At 34.4% G+C, this 21,961-nt stretch overlaps 3 protein-coding genes across 5 annotated transcripts; 2 read left to right on the forward strand and 1 right to left on the reverse strand.

The window, feature by feature from the left end:
- Window positions 1-13,339: 13,339 nt before the first annotated feature.
- LOC9310389 (G patch domain-containing protein 8) lies at window positions 13,340-15,398 on the forward strand. Of its 3 annotated transcripts, none has more exons than XM_021023932.1 (8): window positions 13,340-13,447; window positions 13,644-13,733; window positions 13,828-14,023; window positions 14,109-14,263; window positions 14,455-14,598; window positions 14,681-14,775; window positions 14,871-15,036; window positions 15,194-15,398. In XM_021023932.1, the coding sequence occupies exons 2-8, from the start codon at window positions 13,662-13,664 to the stop codon at window positions 15,269-15,271; spliced, it is 906 nt and encodes a 301-aa protein (XP_020879591.1). In that variant the 5' UTR covers window positions 13,340-13,447; window positions 13,644-13,661; the 3' UTR covers window positions 15,272-15,398. The 3 variants fall into 3 exon arrangements, with proteins under 3 accessions (XP_020879591.1, XP_020879592.1, XP_002872231.1); XM_021023933.1 differs by having other exon boundaries at window positions 13,379-13,447; window positions 13,623-13,733; XM_002872185.2 differs by lacking the exon at window positions 13,340-13,447 and having other exon boundaries at window positions 13,481-13,733.
- Window positions 15,399-15,645: 247 nt separating this feature from the next.
- On the forward strand, window positions 15,646-17,831 carry LOC9308301 (probable L-cysteine desulfhydrase, chloroplastic). The gene is made up of 2 exons (XM_021023930.1): window positions 15,646-17,127; window positions 17,493-17,831. The coding sequence occupies exon 1, from the start codon at window positions 15,710-15,712 to the stop codon at window positions 17,120-17,122; it is 1,413 nt and encodes a 470-aa protein (XP_020879589.1). The 5' UTR covers window positions 15,646-15,709; the 3' UTR covers window positions 17,123-17,127; window positions 17,493-17,831.
- Window positions 17,832-20,406: 2,575 nt separating this feature from the next.
- On the reverse strand, window positions 20,407-21,867 carry LOC9308302 (zinc finger CCCH domain-containing protein 3). Its single transcript, XM_002874276.2, has 5 exons — window positions 21,687-21,867; window positions 21,531-21,595; window positions 21,264-21,327; window positions 20,949-21,017; window positions 20,407-20,858 (listed from the first exon to the last, which is right to left on the reverse strand). The coding sequence occupies exons 1-5, from the start codon at window positions 21,817-21,819 to the stop codon at window positions 20,749-20,751; spliced, it is 441 nt and encodes a 146-aa protein (XP_002874322.1). The 5' UTR covers window positions 21,820-21,867; the 3' UTR covers window positions 20,407-20,748.
- Between the last annotated feature and the right edge of the window lie 94 nt (window positions 21,868-21,961).

Genomic DNA, 21,961 nt, shown 5'->3' on the forward strand with positions numbered 1-21,961 from the left:
TTTAGTTTCCTTTTCTCTGTGTATGTGAACTTATTTATGTTATGCTTTGATTAGGATTGTTTTTGAATGGTTTGGAATGGTACTTGATTAATATTCGGATGGTTTTTGAATGCATTTGCTTTTGAAATGGACAGGTTTCGGACTAATAAGATGTAACTATTTTGTGACCAAAAAGTTTCAGAAATTCGGACTAATTTGTGACCAGAACAATTAACAAATGTGACCCAACTGTGACTAAACAAATTTACAAATAACTCCAAATCTCGTATCAAAATGGTTACTAATTGAGGACTATTTTGTCACCATAATTAATGAGTCCTAAAATAGTCGCACCATATGCAACTCTTTTGCGACTACACTGTTACTAAAACATACACAGCTTGCGACTAAAGTGAGACTAAGTATTTGATCCAAGAACTCTAAACGGTCGCAAACAAGGCGCAAATTGATCCAAATATGTAAGGTTATTACAGTCGCAAATGAGTCGCTAACGTCCGTTCGTTGCTCTTTGGTCACACATTTGCAACGATATTCACCAGTCACAACTTAGTCGGTAATTTGCGACGATAAATTTATAGTCGCCAAATAGTCGCAAATTAGCGACTATAGTGATACACGGAAATTTTGCGACCGTTTTTTTGCGACCAATGGAAATAGTCGTTATTCAGTTGCAAAACCCTCTTTTGCGACCGTTTAGCGACTAATTTCACAGTCGCAAATGAAGTGTTTTCTTGTAGTGTATTGACTAAATAAAGTATATGATCTAGGAAAGAAAAGAAAAACTCAAAACCAATAAAATTACAACATATCAAGTGCTTAGCTCACTAATGGCTATTATTTAGTTACCTGAAAACATATGATGGCTTGTTTAAATATCTCTTCTAAATTTATTGGCATTGTTGCCAAATAACTAAACAATAGCCACTACTATTTAGATTTTTTTGAGTATATGCAGACCCGGTCCGCCACCAATTCTCAAGAAACATAGGTATTGGCCTATTGGGCCTCCATAATTTTTTAGGTTTTTAGTATCAAAATTTGGCCCCAAAAAGATTTGTTATTGCAAAAAATAGACCATATTTTCTAAAATTTTCAGATTTAGTCTCAATTTTAAATTTGATCTATTTCTTATTGCAAAATAGGCTCCATTTTTATGAAATTTTAAGATTTGATCTCAAGTTTTAAATTTTTTCTATAAAATCTATTAAATAAAAAAAAAAATTATTGGGCACCATATTTCCTAGGGCCGGCACTAAGTATATATTTTATTTTCTATTGTCACTAATCATTTATATAACCTTTCTCTTATCCATAGGTCTATAAACTTAGAAAGACTCAAATGAAAACACAATTACACAATTTTATTCTAGATATAAAACATTTGTAAAGAGAAGGTGCAACATCAGTACTTAAAAAGCTAACAATGGAATTTGATAGAAAATGAATTCAGCATATTCTTTACTCATCTTCAATTGTTTATTGAAGACTCCCTCAAAAGCAAAATTGAATCGGGAGACATTATATATAACATTTTTCATAATTCAATTGTGTCACACCCAAAACACAAGTCACTAACAAAACAAACACACAAGTTTTTAATAGGGCCTCCGATAATAAATGTGCTTCAAGAGAAAACAAATACATGAAATTTTAATAGTGCCTCTTGTTAATAGTGAGAGTTGGTTGAACTAGTCTTGTATTCTGTTTGATTAAGTCGTAGTTATCTTTGTCTTTGGTTAAGTAAGTGGGTGATTGGTTGAGCTGTAGCTGTAATTTTTTTGCTGTAGCGTTTTTGCTGTATCTGTGTTGGCTGTAGCTGTAGAGTTTTTTTTCTGTAGGTATTTTAATAGTAAAGCATGATTGGTAAAGTTAGTTCAATATTATAGATTTATAATTTAAGTATATGAATTTTAAAAATTTGTAATATATTACATAAGATAACAGATGAAACATATAATAAATAGTAAGTTTCATATATTCAAAATACACTAAACAATTTTTGGTAAAAATATATATTAAAATATAAAATTTTATAAAAATGAAATGAAATATATATATATATATATATAATTAATATAATTTTCTGTCACTTTAGTAAAAGTATTGTAAATAGATTATTTTTTCTTATATTTAAATTATCATGTACACTACTATGCAGTAAAAAAGAAATAATTAAATATAGGAGAAGAAAAAATATTTACAGCTCTTAAAGCACACAAAATTATGCTGTAGAAATTTTAAGAGTTACAGCAAAAAAAACTAAAAAAAATTGTTTTGGGCTGTGAGATTTTTTAGGAAAGCTAAAACTTGATTGGTTTAATATTAGAACTTTAAGTTTTTTTTGAGCTGTACCATAAAGATACAGCCCAACCAATCACACCCTAAGTCCAAATGTTTAGGACATTAGTGGAGTTGAGTCAGTCGTGTAGTTCCTATTTTTTAGGTATTTCAGTTTCTTTTCTTTCGTCGATGTAAGACTATTCATAGCCAAGTTGGTTATTCAATGAAGTATCTCTTTCAGTCTAGCTTTTCACACCTCTGATGATAGCTGTGATTCCATAAGATAGTTTCGAGGTGAAGAAGCGCCCAGTAGGATACATCATCACCACCGAGGCCCGTGGCTATGTAGAGAAAATATAAACATTGGCCTACGACCCTTTCATTGAAAAAGTTATTAACTCTTTGAACTTTTGTTTTTATAATAATTGCAAACATAGTAGTTTAATGCTTTTGTTTATTAACACAGGATTTTAAAAATAAACGAGATTACGTTTTGAATTATTAATTATGAGTTATAATTTACAAACTAAATTATATGTTGTAAAAGAGTTAGTATAACTTATGATAATTAGTATTTTATAAACGTTATTTTATATGTATCCAAGTAGAGTTTGGTCTTGGGACAAATCCCAAATCCTTCCAAAAAAAATGTTGTATGTGTACCCGTAGATCGATTTCCCATTTGTAAAAGGACTATTCTTCAAAGTAGAGCTATTAACCCTCTTTAGTCTCAAAGATTATTAAAAATTATCTATATTTTATATGAGTTAATGATTTTTTTTAACACCGCCTCTGGTCTCCGTAACCTTGGGCACGGCTCTGTCACCACCTACAATATAGGGTTCATCTTTGGGAATCACTAATTACAATGGGAGCGCGATAGGGAACACATCTCGAACATCACACATAAAAGGATCACTAAAAATAAGAAAAAAAGTTCATAAACACTAAAAAAATAATATGAAAATTTTCATATTTTTATCTTTTTATTATGAACTTTTTCATATTTTAGTGATCTTTTTATGTATGTAAAAAGGTATACACATTGGCGGGGGTAGTAAAGAGGGAGGGGGGTCAATTGACCCCCATAACATTTATGATTTTTTTGTTTTTTTTAAGGTAAATGACAATAATTTATGGATATTTTAGTTTAATTTTTCCATAATGACCCCATGCCAACAATCAATTCCTTAATTTGACCCCTCACATGTTTATTTTTTATTTAGCATTAATTCATTTTTCATTTTTTGTTTTATATTTTTTCTAATATATGGCTACAAATCTCTAAAATTATGGTACATATTAATTTTTTAGATATATTCTATTTTTTTTCCTTAGTTTTTTTTAAAAATTGTTCTTAGAAATATTTTATTTAGTTTAAAATAAATGATTTAATATTAATATATAATTAAATAAAAAATAATTAATTATATATGATTCCTATAAACTAAAATTCTAGCTCCGCCACTGGGTATACAGCACTCAAATCGAATGGAGTTTTAGAGTAGTTTATTCACAAATAGTCAAAAACTTAAACCTCTAATTGAAAAAGCTAAAGATGCGAAGGCCTCTTGGTAAGTAACCCCCAAGATAATAAAGAGTTTTTTTATGGAGTTATCTAGATCTCTTATTTGTAAACTTAATTGAAAAGAATCCATAATGAAGATACTAATCCATAATGCTGATGCAAAAATCATCATGCACATCACACCTTGGACTTTCAGGTCGTCAAGGACAATCATTTTCAACACTAGAAATCAAGATTTTTTCGCAGCCGTAACAAGACTAAATTAAATAAGTTTTACTATGTTAGCAAATTTGAAAGAATCTTCAAATGCTTGATAGTTCTCGACGGATATGCGTGATGGTATTGATTTCTTGTAAGATCCATTTTTTGTCGGACGGTGAAGATTGAGTGATGTTGGGTGGAAGTTTGACTATGGAGTCGGTACGTACATGAGACTTCATACTTGTTCATTATTGGTAGTCAATTTCATAATGTTTTGATGTTCGATCTCTATTTACTACATATTTGACTTGCACTTGAAGTAGTATTAGACAATTACTTTTTTTTTTTATCAATGTGTAACTTAAGAAGTTAATATAGAGTTGCCAAAAATCATTGATAATACATATAACGACTTCACACAACGTAAATTATTTTTCCTCAAACGAAATGTTGTAATTATTTTTTCTCAAACGCAGTAATACAGTATGCAAATAACTTCTTTAGTAGTCTTATATTAAACGACTCAACAGAGCTATAATCCTTCCAAAATTAGATAATGAGGTTTTATTAATATCAAATAAACTATTTGGCATAACTAAATTTCGTCGAACTCATCCCTCAGATAATGAGCCATTTTGGTATAATTATTTTTCCACGTTGAAACAAATCAACGTAAAGAAAATCATATTAATGGATATTATTCGAGTATCTGAAAGAGAAGATGAAGATGAAGTAACGTGGAATCTGATGTTACAATCGGACGGTAGTTGAGATTTTATCAGACAAACCCAATCTCCAATGGTTTATTGTAAACTTAAAAAGAGTCTTTGGTCTGTCCATTTTATTTTATTTTATCTTCCTTAATTCCTCCCAAAGGCATCCAAGTTCTCTGTTTCTTTTTTAAGTATTTGCTTTTGAACTTTCTTCAAACATTTTTTATTAAGAGTGATCGAATCAAGCAAAAAGTGTGTATTATTGTATGTTTTTTTCTCTATATTAAAGTGATAGTATTATTGTAATAAAAGTTCAAACATTGTACTGTTTCTTTGTTGGTTCTTGCTTTTCTTTCCTAGTTATGCTTCTAGATATTGCTCTCTAAAATTTCAACGAAGTGCCAAACTCTTACCACACTTAGATTCTGGCCAAAATTAGTCGGTCAATGTTAATCACTCTAAATATGATTAATTAGTGTCACGATTTTCTTTTGGCATTATATATATGTGAATTCCAATTTTCAATCATTTTTTTCCTAAATTGTATTATGTTTCGCAGTTAATATAAATAAATTGACGTTTAGAAGATATAGTGTTTATGTTTATATAAATAATAAAATGGTCAAGAACATATGATTCAAATGATTAACTAAATGTTTTTATTTTCGCCTATGGACTTCACTATTTTTAGGTACTATTAATCTGATTTTATTTTCGTTTCATGATTGATTTTCTTTTTAATTTGTCAGAAAGATGATTGATTATTTATTTCAAGAACTTTAAAAAAGATTTATGGCTGGTGGGTGCTCCATTTCATAATGATTTTTGTTCCATATTTTGTCACCACTTTCACTAATAATCCTAAATCTTTTATAGATTATTGTTTTTTCTTTTTTGGTGGTCAAAATAGATAAGATATATATATATATATATATATATATATATATATATATATATATATATATATATTGGAGAAAAGATTAGATATATTAATAGTAGAAACTTTGTTAAGAAACTTCCGAAAAACCAAATACACATGTACTATCATAATTTCGCAATAAGAGTATTACATTAACTTTGTTCAAAAAAAAAAAAAAAAAAAAAGAGTATTACATTAACTAAAACAAGCTACACATAATCATGCCAAGAAACTCATACATATAACATATAAGAGCAGCCTTAACGGTAGGCTCTTAAGAAAATCTTAAAATTATGTTAGCATTTAATTAATTATAATTTATTTTTGAATGTGCCTTTAAGCTAAGAAGCGTTTTTTAGCTAAGGAACAAAAAAAAATGTTAAGAGGTGGACACGTGTCTGCGTTTCAGAGCTCGATCCATTGAATATATAAACGAAAAAAAACGTAAACATGTTTTTTTCTTTTCTCTCTCTCTATTCTCTCTCTGTCTCTCTTTCGCGATTTCAACGAGGAAAACCGAAGCTGATTTCCGTTAAATAGACCCAAATTGGAGTAATCGCTTCTGTATATTACCTCCGGCCGTCGTTGCCGCGTTACCTCATCATCCCCACCGACGGTGGTTGTCGAGGGCTTTCTCTTTTCACCAAATCAGCGAATCGTGGCTGATGAAATCGGGGCTAAATTTAGGAGACTGTCGAGTTTTGATTCGAAATCGGTGAGAATTTGTATGTCAATGTAGGAATATCTCTCTATTTGTGTGAATTTATGTGTTTAGGTTTTTAAAATTAGTGTTCGTCGGATTTGGGAAATTAGGGTTTGACGAATTGGGGAAAAAGGATTTTTCGTTTTCTTTGTATAATCTGGCTAATTTAAACGATAACTGAGTGTTTGTTTATGTGAATTGATATAATTTTAGGTTTCTAAAATTAGGGTTTGTCGGATTTGGGATTTTAGGGTTCGTCGAATTGGGGTTTAGGGTTATTCGTTTTCTTTGTATAATCTGAGTAATTTGAATTGTGACTGAGTGTCTGTTTGTATTGAGAGGCTTGATTTTTTTTTTTTTTTTTCATCAAGTATTGAGAGGCTTGATTGAAAACGAAATAGGCATGATTATTCCCGACTGTTGGTAGAGATTATTTTGTTCATCAGTTATACATGATTATTTCGAGTGATTCCCTGTTAGATCTTAGTTTTAATCATGAGTTTGATTAGTTTTTGTTGCTATACGCATGATTGTTTGGTTTCTTAGAGATCTTTAATGTGTGATCAAATGTTCTATGTTTTCCTCTTGATTTTGATTAGTTTCTCTATGGAATTTCATAAAATGTTCTCTATTTTACTGCGAGGAGTATATGGAGATGCTTGGAGAGCTGGAATCTGCTAGAGAATGCTTGGAGATTTTGATAACAGAACTCATAGGAGAATTAAACGGATTAATGGGCAGACATTTTAGGGTAAGTCAATGCTATCTTTAACTCCATTTAGAACATTCATTAGTCTTCAGTTAAGATTAGGTGAGACTTGAGTGTTGTTGGTTGTGTCAGTTTTGTGATAAATGCTTTTTGAGTGTCTTTAATTGTTTGCTATTTATATACTACAAGAAATTAATTTTATTGAGACATAATATTTCGTCACTATGCCAACAAATCCGTAACAATAAAAATACTGTGACGAATTTGTGACTAACTGTAAACGGTTGCAATACATTCGTCACAAATTTTTTTCAGTATCAAAAACATCACAAACATTGTGACGTTATATTTGGTAACTGTTTTGTCACAAACAGCGACGAGAAATAAAAGTAACAAAACTGTCATATTTACCGACTGTAATTACAGTCTTAAAACTGTCATATGTCGTGACTATCAAACGTCACAGTTCTGTCACTAATTAAAACCAAAATATAGTAACTAAATCGTTACTAGTGATGACTAAAAAATCGTTGATGTTGAATGAGAAGTCTACATCAGTTCTATTGATTGCTTTGTGTAGTGATTATACTTGTTTGTGTTCAATGCTTGTTTGCTTTTCATTAGATTAATGATTAAGTTTTTGATTGAATGCTAACCACAACTGTAACGAAACACTAACATTGTCTAACCCTATATTGATAACACATTTAAAACTCCCAGAAACTCCTTTTCTTTTTCATTTTCTCAGAAATTTCTTTCATTCTCTCCTTCTGTTTCTTTAATAATCCCAGAAGATCTTTTTCATTCCCTTTGTAAACTCCCTGAAACTCTTAAAATGAATCCATATACTAACTCTGCTGGCTCCCAATGGACAGAAGCTACAAGTCAAGGTGAAAACGCCAAAGCTAAATCCACACCAAGAAAGAGGAACAAGTGGACAGTGAAAGAAGATTTAGTCTTAATCTCTGCGTGGCTCAACACAAGCAAAGATGCCATTGTTGGCAATGACCAAAGAGCAGCAGCCTTCTGGAAGCGGATTGTATTTTGTTGTTAGTCACAATATATCTGGTCTGAAAAAAAGAGAGCCAACCCACTTTAAACAAAGGTGGGCAAAGATAAATGAGATTGTTGTAAGTTTGTGAGTTCTTACCAAGCAGCAGCAACTCAGGTGTCTAGTGGTATGAATGATGACGATATGATTTAGCTTGCGCACCAAATATATGAGGCTAACTACGACAAGAAGTTCAACTTGGAGCATGCATGGAGAGAGTTGAGACATGACCAGAAGTGGTGTCAAGAGCAGTCCACTAAAGTGACTGACAAGAATAAAAGAAGAAAAGTTGATTCTGAAGCTTCCCAAGCCCACAGTAAATCTCAAGCATCTCAATCTCATCATGCTGGTGTGAAGGCTGCGAAGGCAAAAGGCAAAAAGACTACCACAACTGCACCACTTGTAGAAGAAGAAGGCCAGGCTGTAGAAAGAATTCAGACTTTATGGGACATAAGGCAAAAAGATTTTGCTTTGACGCAGCAAAAACATGCCTTCAAAGAGGAACTTACTAACAGGAAGTTGCTTGAATCTTTGCTATCTAAATCAGATCCTCTAACTGAAATTGAGGAAGAACTAAAGACCAGGTTAATTAGGGAGATTTTGCATTGATTTTCTTTCATGTATTTCTGTCTTTATATTTATGTCTCCATTTTGAATTTCTTGCTTCTATTTATGTCTTTGTGTTTCTGTTTCAACTTGGAATTGTGTTTGTATTTCTGGTTATGTTTGTTTAATATGCTAAATAAAGTTTATGTTTCAATTAGTTTTGTGTTGTTTCAATATGCATTTATGTCTTTATAATCTCTGTTACTCGCAGAAAATCCAACTTTCCCTCTTAACCTATTCAGACGCCGTTTTAGAATGAACAAGCCATTATTCCTGCGTGTTGTTGATCGACTATCCGTAGAAATTCCATTCTTTCAACAAAGAAGAGATGCTACAGGAAGAAATGGTTTTTCTGCACTACAAAAGTGTACAACAACAATTCGTATGCTTGCATATGGTTTGGCGGCTGATGCGGTTGATGAATACCTCCGGATTGGTGAAACAACTTCGATGAAGTGCATAGAACATTTTGTTGACAGAATTATTGATTGCTTTAGAGATGAGTACCTACGAAAACCCACTGTAGAAGATCTTCAATGGCTACTCCTTATTGGAGAGATTTGAAGATTTCCCGGGATGATGGGAAGCATCGATTGTAAGCATTGGGAGTGGAAGAATTGCCCTAACTCTTGGAAAGGACAATATACACGTGCCTCTGGAAACCCAACGATCGTTTTAGAGGCTATAGCTTCCCAAAATCATTGGATATGGCATGCGTTTTTTGCACCTCAAGGTACTTTAAACGATATAAATATTCTAGATCGCTCTCCGGTTTTTGATGACATCTTAAAAGGTCGAGCACCAACAGTGAATTATACAGTCAACGTGAACGAGTATCATTTGGGTTACTATCTCACTGATGGCATTTATCCTAAATGGGCTACCTTTATCCAATCTGATGTGAGTCAAATTAAGACCTAAGACTACTCTCTCAAATAAGAGATCGATTGCAGTACTTTAGGCTCGAAATTCACAAAGCTCTCGTGTTCACACAATAGACTAACATGCTTTGAATTAAGCTAAACAAGTAAAGATTGCAAATTAAAATAAAATAAGTAATTAAAATCGAGATGTAAATCAGATGGAAAAAACGTTAGGCTTAGGGATTTCTCAAGAAATAAACTAATAGTAGATCTAGCAAATTAATTAGGATTATTTAACGAACCGTTCTAGAACTCAAATCACTAATGAATAGCTAACCACCTCTCGATGTGCTAACTAACTAATCTAATATCGGTAATTCCACCTCTCGATGCGAATTCCTAGATCTAGACTAGCATTAAACTCAAGTTTGATATGTTCACCTTAGTAGATAGGCCGATTCTTATTACACACCTATAAACCAGGCTCATCTAAGGTAATTCCAGTAACAGGTGCCCTCTCGGATCAAATAACTATTATCCTAAGATAAGGTTCTAGTTAGCTACTCTAGAACAAGCATTAAGAACAACCTATATGAAGAACTCTATAGATTAATCCTAACAGGTAATTGATTTATTAATTCATCTAAATCTCTAATGAGAATCCCTAAACCTAACAAGAAAACTACTCAAACATGGAGATTGAAGCAAACAACATGATTGAAGTAGAAATCAATAATGAATATAACAAGAAAATAGGGTTTAGAAAGATCTTCTCTAAAGGGAGTCTCCACAGGGTTTAGTTCCCAAATACAAAAGAGAAAAGGAGAGTAGCCTCTCCAAGCTTAGGTCTAAACAATGACCTTAAAATATATATATAACTTCTAAAAACGTGCAGGGACTTCTTTGAAAATAGTGAGAAATTCTGGGGCGAATTTGCAAATCTTCATAACTTCAAAAACTCGCGAAATTGAATTGCCTTCAGATCTTGGTGTCGACCGACACCAGGGATGGTGTCGACCGACACCAGGGATGGTGTCGATCGACACCTACACGTATTTTTGTCTCCGGATTGCTCGCGCAACATAACTTCTCGGTTTTGCTCCAGAATGATCCATAATCTCCAAATTGGTCTCGAACGTGTATAAACCTGAAAAGACTCAAAAAGACTCTACAAATAACAAAAAGACTCTAAAAACAATACATATATCATGGTTAAAAACGGTAAAATCCATGATATATCACAATCTATTCCACTTCCACAAACCGATAAAGCATCTTTATTTGCAACCCATCAAGAAGCTTGCCGTAAAGATGTCGAGCGTGCTTTTGGAGTTTTGCAAGCTCGCTTTGCCATTGTCAAAAGCCGGCTCTTAGTTGGGATAAGGTAAAAATGGGAAATATTATGCGAGCATTTATAATACTTCACAATATGATAGTAGAAGACGAACGAGATGGGTATACTCAGTTTGATACTACCGAATTCAAACAAACGGAATCTGGAGAAAGTTCACGGGTGGATTTCGCCTATTCTACAGAAATGCCTTCAAATTTCTTCGATATGATGGCTACTAAAACTCGAATTCGTGATCGAGGTATGCATCAACAATTGAAGAAAGATTTGGTCAAACATATATGGACAAAATATTCCAGAAATCAAGTTAAAACAATTGTGTTTTATGTTATTTATATTATAAATTGTATCTCATGTATGTTTTAATTTTTTTAATTTACAACAATTATAAAATTTTCTATGATTATAAATTTTATTTTTATATTAATATTTTTTTCCTAAGAACCACATGTTAAGAACCTACCATTAATCACACATAAATATTAACTCGAAAATACTACTTCTTAACTATCACTTTAACAAATATATTACTTAAATATTCTTAAAATGTATTATTAAAAGCTATTGGATAATCATGCTAAAAGTATCATTTACGTGAGGAATAATATTGTCATTAAGAAAAAAAAATTATTAACTAATTAAGTCAAAAATCATGGAAGATTATCGGCAGAGAAAGAAACAGTCAAAAGACAAATTAAAAAGAATCTGTGGAAAATAAAACAGTCAAATGTTTTGTTTCATGACAACGAACGATTCTTCTTTTGTTTTCCATTCTTTGTGGAATACATTCAACAGCTTCAAGCTATATTATATAACAATTAGTAATTAATTAATATCTAGTAGACTTTTCATACAAATATACTAATCTTCTATAATCTTTTCGCCTATAAACTGTATATTTTTAGCAATAATTAAAGCATAAGTAATCCACCACCAAACAAAGTTCATTATCGAATTTGACAGGGAATATAAAAGAAAGAAAAAGTTTGATTCGTTTCGGATTTGAATGTCTTAATTTTGATTGGTTTTTCACTTTTGGCTGATTTTTTGAGAAAAAAAAGAAAGATAATTATCAACTAGATGAAGTGTTATGAGAACCCTATATAATTTTGGAGTTAATATATACATGAAGAAGAAGAAGTAAATTAATTAATATTGAAAACCTAAACAAGTTCACCTTATATATTATCAATGCGGTTTTGGAACACTGTAGACTAAATTCAGTCATAATTAAAGTTAGACTACAAACGACTGATAAGTTCAACCATTCTTGGAAATTATTTTGTAATTTGATTGGCATATAGAATTCAAATCATAGAAATAGTATAGAATTTTATAGCATATAGTTTTTGATTAATTACGATAATTCAAATAAAGCATACTCCAAAGATAGTATACATCTCAAAGTAAAAGTTATCCACTAAGCTCACTAACACCATATACAAGCCATTACAAAAGTCATTCATCTTTTTGCCATGACCAATCATATGAACATATGTAAATTTCAACCTTTTAATTTATTTATAATAAATACCAGAAGAAAAATGCAGTTTTTAGGAAACCACAACTAGTGGAAGAATCATTTCCTTTTTTTCATTAGTTTTTTTTTTATCTGTTATTTCTCTATAGATTTATTATTAAAAGAATCTTTTTCTTACAATGGTCATAATATTTTAAGATTAATTAGATAACCTAATTTTGATACTTATTAGGGAAATTGAGGCAGTGGTAAAAATCATAAATGAACAAATACCTTTTCTCATGTTTTTTAATTACGTAAAATAATATATCATTGAATAAAATAACATGTTATTTGTTTAAATACACATGAAAAAAAAATCTATTTACAAAAAAATGGCAAAATAAAATTTTATTTATTTATTATTTTGTCACCACATCAACCCTTTCTTAAACAAGTGCAAAAATTAGTAGGCTAATGTTTTGTTTTTCGTCATCTAACATCATCATATATATTTTGAGGAGGTAATTCCAATATGGTGCCCGCAGTTCGAGGGCTAGCGTTGGCCACTGCAGTATTCACATGGCGGCTGCAGACCTCCAAGAAACACACTAAGCGTTGGGCTCAGACGGCCTGAAAGAGAACCGGCCTCAAGCCTTGGTGCTAGTCGGGCCTCGGCCCGGATACCTGGGTTATCAAAAAAAATAATAATAATAACTCTATGACGTGCACCTTTCCCTGCAATACATGGATTTCCTACTTACGATTTTTATATGTATATCATACCAACAATGAACAGTCTTATCCCTAAAACTCGAGACCACGACGTATATGTAATTTCCGATTAGTCTTCCACATATTACAAGTAGGCTAGTGTATGTACCCATTAATTATTTTTACAATAGTTAAAATACATTTTTTTCCAAATTATTTATTTTGGGCCCAATCCTAAAAGCCCCAGGCCTGCTAACAAAAGATAGAACAAAAATAAAATAAAGAAATTCAACGTCGATTGTTGTTCGTCTCGCTTCTGCGCCGATTTCTTTCGCTCGAGAAACTCTCAGGTAAGCTTCTTCAATTTTTATGTTTAGATCAAATAGTTTCCTTCGCCTCCAAGGTTTGTGTCGATCTGAGATTAATTAAACCCTAATTTTCGATCTCGTAGAAACTTTACCTAGACTAGTAGGTGTTTATTTGAATCGCTATATCGCAGAAGCCCTAATTTCGTGAATCTCTCAGAACACAGTACATTGGTTTTAGGTTGATTGATATAGAGGAATGGATATTAGGCGGCGTGAAAGTAAGACGGAAGCAAGTAGTAGAGAGAAACGGATTTATGAGAAGGATCAGGTCACAATTTTCTCCATAACTGGTTTTTATACTCAAGTTATTATGTGTTTTTTGTTCTTTGATTTATGAATTCTGTGGTTTAAAATTGTTATAGATGAATCAAGAGTCTTTTATTGAGGGATTGGCTGAGGAGTTTCGATTACCGATTACTCATAGGGTTACTGAAAATGTTGATTTGGAGGATGTGGAGCAAGCTTCGTTAGATACCAAGATATCGTCGTCGAATGTCGGGTTTCGTCTTCTTCAGAAAATGGGTTGGAAAGGAAAAGGTCTTGGAAAGCAAGAGCAAGGTGTGTGTGTAGTCAGAATTCACAAACTGGTTAAATTAGAATTTTGTTTCATCTTTTGATATTGTGTTGATTTTTTTATGCTAAGGTATAACGGAGCCTATAAAGTCCGGTATCAGGGATAGAAGACTCGGGTTAGGAAAACAAGAAGAAGATGATTATTTCACTGCAGAGGAAAATATCCAGCGGAAGAAACTTGATAGTGAGATTGAGGAGACTGAGGAAATCGCAAAGAAACGGGAGGTATGCGCTCAAAACATATTTGGAAACGATGCCTTTAATTTTCGATACCCAAAAGAACAGAAAGCAGTGTGTATAGCGTATATCCGTTTGACGGGAATATCGTAAAGGAGAAAGAAACAAAAAACTGCTGTCTTTTATTACCTGGTTGGTGGCTTTCTACTGCCCGCTTCGTGCCCATTATGACAATCCAGGTCCTAGCAGAACGTGAGCAGAAGATCCAGAGCGATGTAAAAGAAATCCGTAAAGTCTTCTATTGTGAACTCTGCAGTAAACAGTATAGAACGGTGATGGAGTTTGAAGGTCACTTGAGCTCATACGATCACAACCATAAGAAGGTAAACAAATACTCTAATTCTCTTTGTCCTTGTTTTATAGCTTTTTCCAAGCTGAATACATCAAAGTATTGGTATTATGCAGCGATTCAAAGAAATGAAAGAAATGCACGGTGCAAGCAGCCGCGATGACAGAAAGAAGCGAGAGCAGCAACGTCAGGAGAGGGAGATGACTAAAATGTGCGCAAAACGTTTCTAGTACATCTTCTCTTTTACTTGTTTCGAAAGATTATGATGCATTGGACTTAAACCCAGATTTTTCTTTGACTTTTTAGGGCTGATGCTCGTAAACAACAGCAGATGCAACAGAACCAGCAAGAAATCCCAGAGAATGTCCCGGTTTCTACACCGGCTAAGACTATGGTTGCACCACTTGCTGTCCAAGATCAGCGAAAAACATTGAAGTTTGGCTTTTCTTCTAAAAGCGGCAGTATATCAAAGGTACGAAAACTCACAACACTACAAACTATATACGGGCCAAGCCTAATACAAGCCGGACTTAGTATAGCCGAGCAAAAAGCGGGCCAAGACGGTTAACCTACTTCAACATCCCTTACTCACTGATTACTAAAACTAGTTATCTCTTTCATCTTCGCAGAGCCAACCCACAAGCAGCACCAAGAAACCAAAAGTAGCAATCGCATCGGTTTTCGGCAACGATAGCGACGAAGAATAAGTTTTGCTACATCATGATTGTACTTCTATGTAATTCTACATGATGGCTCCTTCCACATATTTTAAAAACAGAACATAAAAAACTTTACATTTGTCTGAAAATTTGTGGTCATGTGTTTGTTTGTTAATCTTAAATAGAACCGTTAAAAAAGTAACCGTTGAGAGGTGTCAACACTCATCAGTATCCGTACAAAAAATTAAAGACCATTTAACACGTGAGTGAAGTTTGTTTGGTAGGTGACCATCCGAAACCACGCGCGAGTCACGTGACCCGCAACAACAAAAACCTCTTTTTGTCACAGTTTCCTAAGTCGTCGTGGCACCGCACTTTCACCACTTGTCTTTATCCTATTTTTATAATTATTAATCAAATCAAAATGAGAAAAAATCGAAAGCAACAAATTTTGCTTCTTCTTCTTCTTTCAAGCTCTCTCAATCAATGGCGTCGTCTCTATCTCCACCGGAAAAAGCTTCGTATCACCACCGTCACTCCTCCAAAAGATACTCCACCAACGGAAACGTCGAATCATCATCGGTTTCCGATTTCGTCAAACGACCGAAAATCTCTCCTCAGAATTACATATCTTGTTCCGAGATCGAGTCAGAGTTTTCTCATCATGATCCAGAATTTGCTAGAATCAACAACGGTAGCTTTGGTTGTTGTCCATCATCAATCCTCGCTTTACAACGAGATTGGCAACTCCGGTTCCTTCGTCAACCGGATCGATTCTATTTCGACGAACTCAAACCGAAAATCTCCGATTCTAGATCTGTAATCAAACGGTTAATCAACGCCGATCACGACGATGAAGTCTCAATCGTTGATAACGCCACAACTGCAGCTGCAATCGTTCTTCAACAAACCGCTTGGGCTTTTCGTGAAGGAAGGTTCGATAAAGGCGACGCGGTGGTTATGCTTCATTACGCTTATGGCTCTGTGAAGAAATCTGTTGAAGCGTATGTTACACGCTCCGGTGGACACGTCATCGAGGTACAGTTACCTTTTCCAGTTAACTCGGCGGATGAAATTATTGACCGGTTTAGGATTGGTTTAGAATCGGGTAAAGCGAATGGTAGGAGAGTTAGGTTAGCTTTGATTGATCATGTGACTTCTATGCCAAGTGTTGTGATTCCTATTAAAGAGCTTGTGAAGATTTGTAGAAGAGAAGGTGTTGACCAAGTTTTTGTTGATGCTGCTCATGGGATTGGTTGTGTTGATGTTGATATGAAGGAGATTGGTGCTGATTTCTATACGAGTAATCTTCATAAGTGGTTTTTCGCACCGCCTTCTGTTGCTTTCTTGTATTGTAGGAAATCGAGTAATGGTGGTGGTGGTGTTGCGGATTTGCATCATCCTGTTGTGTCGAATGAGTATGGGAACGGTTTGGCGGTTGAGAGTTCTTGGGTTGGAACTAGAGATTATAGTGCTCAGTTGGTGGTTCCTTCGATTTTGGAGTTTGTGAATCGGTTTGAAGGTGGGATTGATGGTATTAAGAAGAGGAATCATGAATCTGTGGTTGAGATGGGTCATATGTTGGTTAAGTCTTGGGGGACTCAGCTCGGTTGTCCGCCTGAGATGTGTGCGAGTATGATCATGGTCGGGTTGCCGGTGTATTTAGGAGTGTCGAGTGATTCAGATGTTTTGAAGCTTAGAACGTTTTTGAGAGAAAAGTTCAGAATTGAAATCCCGATCTACTTTAGGCCACCTGAGGACGGAGAGATTGATCCAATCACGGGATATGTGCGTATTTCTTTCCAAGTTTACAACAAACCTGAGGATTATCATAGGCTTAGGGACGCAATAAACGAACTTGTGAGAGATGGGTTCAGATGCGCATCTCTATCTAGTTGAATAAGGTACGCTTTTAGGTTATAGTAACCAATACCATATTTTGATTTTATAATAGTCGTTTCTTGCCAAAAAACCTGATCATTCTAGTTTCTCAACAATCATCATGTCCGATATTGTTCATTGCAGAACATTTACCTCCATAAATACATGACTAAATCTTGATTAGCATTTCATTTCTTTGTCTTTATCATCAACTTGGTCGCGGTGTTATTAGAAACGTGAAGGAGCATCTATATTGTTGGGTAACATTGTGTTTTTGTTTTCCTCTTAGTAAGCATTTGTGAGGCATTAGGAAATGATACTAAAAACATCGTAATACTAATGTTTCCATCATCGTTTCACTCATCTCTGTGTATTATGTATTAACCAGGGCATCAAGCTTTTCGGGCGAATGAATCATCCTAGAAGTTATCATGGTTTAGGTACCATGGAGCTTCATGAGATTTGGAAGAAGTGAAGTAACCTCTCGCTCTCTCAAGATAAACTTCTTTTACAGTAATGATGTATGAGAAAACTAAGTTTTCTTCTGTTTCCATTGAATCGCCTATTCAAAATCTCCCATTTACATAACATTAGCAGGTCGGTAATAAAGCACTATAGTTAGTGTTGTTGGTTTCGTAATTTGGTATCACGGTCTTAAAAATTCCCTAATTTGTTACGTGTAGTATGATATATTTCAAATGAAATCATTTGGTTTCGGCTCACTTAACGTTGACCTAACAATGTAATTCGTTTGGAAACATTTAAAACAGGGAAATATGTAAAAGCGTTTATTATTTGAACCGGGAACTTTTTCAACTAGTAAGTATCAGAATCGCGTTACTAAAACATACGGGAATAATTTATTTTGGTAGTTGTGTTGATTGAAATGATTCCCTAATCTCTCAGTCTCAGGTGCATCTTCGTTAACTCTAAACATCTGATCGAAACCTACCAAATTGTGGGTCCCAGTACAACTCAGATATACGTGATTGGGAAAACGGCCATTTTCAACCCCAACTATTTGGGGGCGGGTTTTTCCAACCCAAACTAAGACCCCCCGTCAATTTCTACCGAAACTCAAAACTAATTCAAATTCAAAACCTAAACTAATGAAAATTAGCCGATTTCAACACGACAGAAGACGGTGTTAGTTCGGGATTTAACGGCTGCTGAGTCAGCAATATCGTGGCATTGACGTGGCGGGAAAACGGCCATTTTCAACCCCAACTATTTGGGGGCGGGTTTTTCCAACCCAAACTAAGACCCCCCGTCAATTTCTACCCAAACTCAAAACTAATTTAAATTCAAAACCCAAGCTGCTGCTATATTCATGTAATCTTGTAGTTGGGTCGTGAGAGAAAAACTATTTATTTACCATGTGATGGATCTTGGGGTTGTATGATTTCTAAAACAATATGGTATTGTCTCCATTTGTGTCGAGTTGAAATTTTAATGAATGGCAGTGTGGTACCATAGCTTTAGAGTTCATGAATTGTTATGCATATTGAGATTTTTGTGAATTGTAGTGATGATGATTCAGGTCACGAGACTATAAACACAATTGATTTCAGACAAGTTTCCAGATAGAATGTATGTACAATGATTCCTCTGCAGGAAGAAAGACAAAATCTTTAGACGGACACATCAGGAACAAATTTTGCTTTTTCTTGCTATTGCTACATTTCTTTCAGATTCCGTTTACAGTGCCTGTGAATTCATAAAATCGACGAACATTTTTCTGTTTCGAGAGAAAATGAAGAACCCTAATTTTAAATTTTCCTCAAAATTAAAACGACGTCGTTTCGTCGTTTGAAGGGGAAAAAAATAAAACGTCGTCGTTTTCATTGACCAGAAGCCACGTCAGTGAAAACGACGTTTTATTTTTTCCCGCCCCCAAATAGTTTGGGTTGGAAAAACCCGCCCTCAAATAGTTGGGGTTGAAAATGGCCGTTTTCCCGCCACGTCAATGCCACGATATCGCTGACTCAGCAGCCGTTAAATCCCGAACTAACACCGTCTTCTGTCGTGTTGAAATCGGCTAATTTTCATTAGTTTAGGTTTTGAATTTGAATTAGTTTTGAGTTTGGATAGAAATTGACGGAAGGCCTTAGTTTGGGTTGGAAAAACCCGCTCCCAAATAGTTTGGGTTGAAAATGGCCGTTTTCCCCGTAACTCTAACGTGGCAAAAGGTATAAAATAATCAGTCTTATAAGTTATCCTAACATTAAAATATAGGGTGTGACTGGTGTGATTCAAGAAGAAAAGAGAAAAAAAATAAGAGAAGAAATGAGAAGAAAAGAAAATTAAATAGTAGAAGAAATTTGTATTTATGGGAGGTAATTTTTATACTGTAAAGTAGAAAAGCAAATAGTTGTTTCTACTGAAAAAGTAGAAGAATTGAGAAAAAATCTCTCTCTCTTATCGCATCTCTATCTTTGAGAGAGAGGGTGATTTCCGGTTCACCGGAATCTATCTCCGGCATCTGCCGTTCTTTTGCTTTGTAATATATTTTAGTTCCGGCTTTAGTCGGATTTCGTTTTCCGTTTTGTCGGACCTTTCTCCGGTTTATCCGGTTCCTCTTTCTACATGAATCCAATGAATTTCCTCTTGCGATCCTTTGATCTCCCCGTCCCACCGTCAGCTTGGCTTGAATCTTCTATCGGAGTAATATCTTCGCCGTTTATATGACTCTGTAGTCGGTGACCTTCCTTAGGTCTTAGGCGGAGCTTCCAATTAGGAGATCGGATTGAGATGTGAAGATTTTTCAAGTCTTCTTCAGGCTTCTCTCAGACGGATCCGGTGGACTTCATTCCGATCTGCAAAGGCGAAAATCTGTAGAAGGAGTGTGGTGGTGAATGTTGAAGCCGGCGGCGGCGCTGCGTCATCTCGTGGATTTGGCCGGCACCGACTGCTCCTTTTTCTCCTTCTTGCGTGTTAACACGTGGTGTTTCACGTGATACCTTTTATTCTTAATCTTTTACTTAATTTAGTTTAAGATTAAGCAGTTTTTATGTTAATCAAGGTTGTATATGTTGGGGAATGGGCTTCTGTTCACTGCTTTGTACTGCCCATTGGGCTTCCATCTTAATGGATTTGGCCGACAAAAAAAAAAAAAAATGTAGAAGAATTGAGAATAAAAAGTTTAATTTGGTTGGTGAACAAATTCTTCCGAGAAATGACAGAGTAACTGAGAAGAATTATTTTTCTTTCCAATTCTTTTCCTCTATTTATATGATAGGAACCAAAGCCTTAGCTTTAGCTCTTGTTATCGGACCGTTGCTTAAGCTTAAAGAACAAAGAGATTTAAAGCTAGCTTCCTCTTAACCCTAAGCTCTCTTGGAGATTAAGGTTAATTCTTGGAAGTTTAGTTCTCATTAGCATAAAAACCTATATTTATATAGGTCATGATACAACTTAGATTCTAACCCAAACGTAGAAAGGAAATTATGAAAACCAAACTCATAAAGTAAACCACCAAAACTAATTAATTAAAATGTCCTAACCGGTGGCCTAATCAACCTAACCGTAGTCTCGTATCATTATAACAACCAGTCACACCCATAGAGAAAGGAATCCTAGAATCACCAAAAAAAAAAAAAAGAATCATCAATGTTGATTCTGAGCATTACTCAGAGAATTTATCTCTATCCCCAGTCTATGAAGGGAAGCTGAGGATAGCCTTGCTCAGGAGGCGGTTTCAGAGATGGCGGAAGATCAAACCAACCAGCTCCTGGTCTCCCACTAACATAATCACCTGTTTTAGACAATTAAAACTTCCAACATCAAATTTCTAAGTTTAAAAAGATTTGACAGAAGCTGAATAGCTAAAAACAAGGACGCATACGGTTTAAAGTACTTCCTTCGATGTGTTGGTTAAGCATGTCAACATGAAGTTGTGTATTATTTGCAAATCCTGCATTTGAATTCAAAAGAAGGATGATGTTTAAAGCAAACACAAGACAGAATCTAGGATTGCATATAGTAGAGACTTCTTTAAAGCTTAAGCAGAGCCTAAAAGAGACCAAATCACAGATCTAAAGCAAACACAAGACAGAATCTAGAATTGCATATAGTAGAGACTTCTTTAAAGCTTTAAGCAGAGCCTAAAAGAGACCAAATCACAGATCTAAAGCAAAACTGGTTCAATTTTTGTCCTAACCTGTGCTTCCTGGATTGTTCTTAGGGTGAAAGTATCTGCAAGAATCTCCGAATGGACAAAAATTCTGCAAAACCCATTAAGACAGGACCAGACTTTACACACATATGCAATGATATTTTTTGCCAGAATCAAAATTAGTACAAAACCAACAAACAAATCAATGTAAAATGTGTGATTCAACAAGAAAATCAACGAAAGGACAAGACTTTACACATCTAGAGATTGGTAGGAAGATGATGTACAGAGCAAAAACTCAATGCAACGTACCGAGGTAATGAATCGATTGCACAGACCCTTCGTCGCAAAATTGGAGACTTGTGGATTAATAAGATCTAACAATTTCGTTTTAAAGAAACAGAGATGTTAAAAATCGTTCCTTTTAGAAACATAAGCGAAACAGAGAGAAAGAGAGAAGAGATAGACCTGAGGAAGAAGAACTGTACCAAAGGGCTTTAGCTCGAAGATGAGGTTTGCTTTGAAGATGGCGTTTTCTAGCTACTTGAGTGTCTTGAAACTCTTTGTCGCAGTAATCACAGTAATATTTCCCCGACGGCATCTTTCTGGCGATGAAGACGACTCGTAGTATCAAAAAGTTTAGGCTTTTATTAGTTTATGAGCCAGAGGCTTCTTGTATTGGCTACCGTGACTTTAAGGGTCTTTGTTGAATGTTGCAGAGGAAGAAGAAAATACACCAGAAG

The sequence above is a fragment of the Arabidopsis lyrata genome, assembly GCF_000004255.2.
Source record: "Arabidopsis lyrata subsp. lyrata unplaced genomic scaffold ARALYscaffold_6, whole genome shotgun sequence".
NCBI classification, from domain to species: Eukaryota; Viridiplantae; Streptophyta; class Magnoliopsida; order Brassicales; family Brassicaceae; genus Arabidopsis; species Arabidopsis lyrata.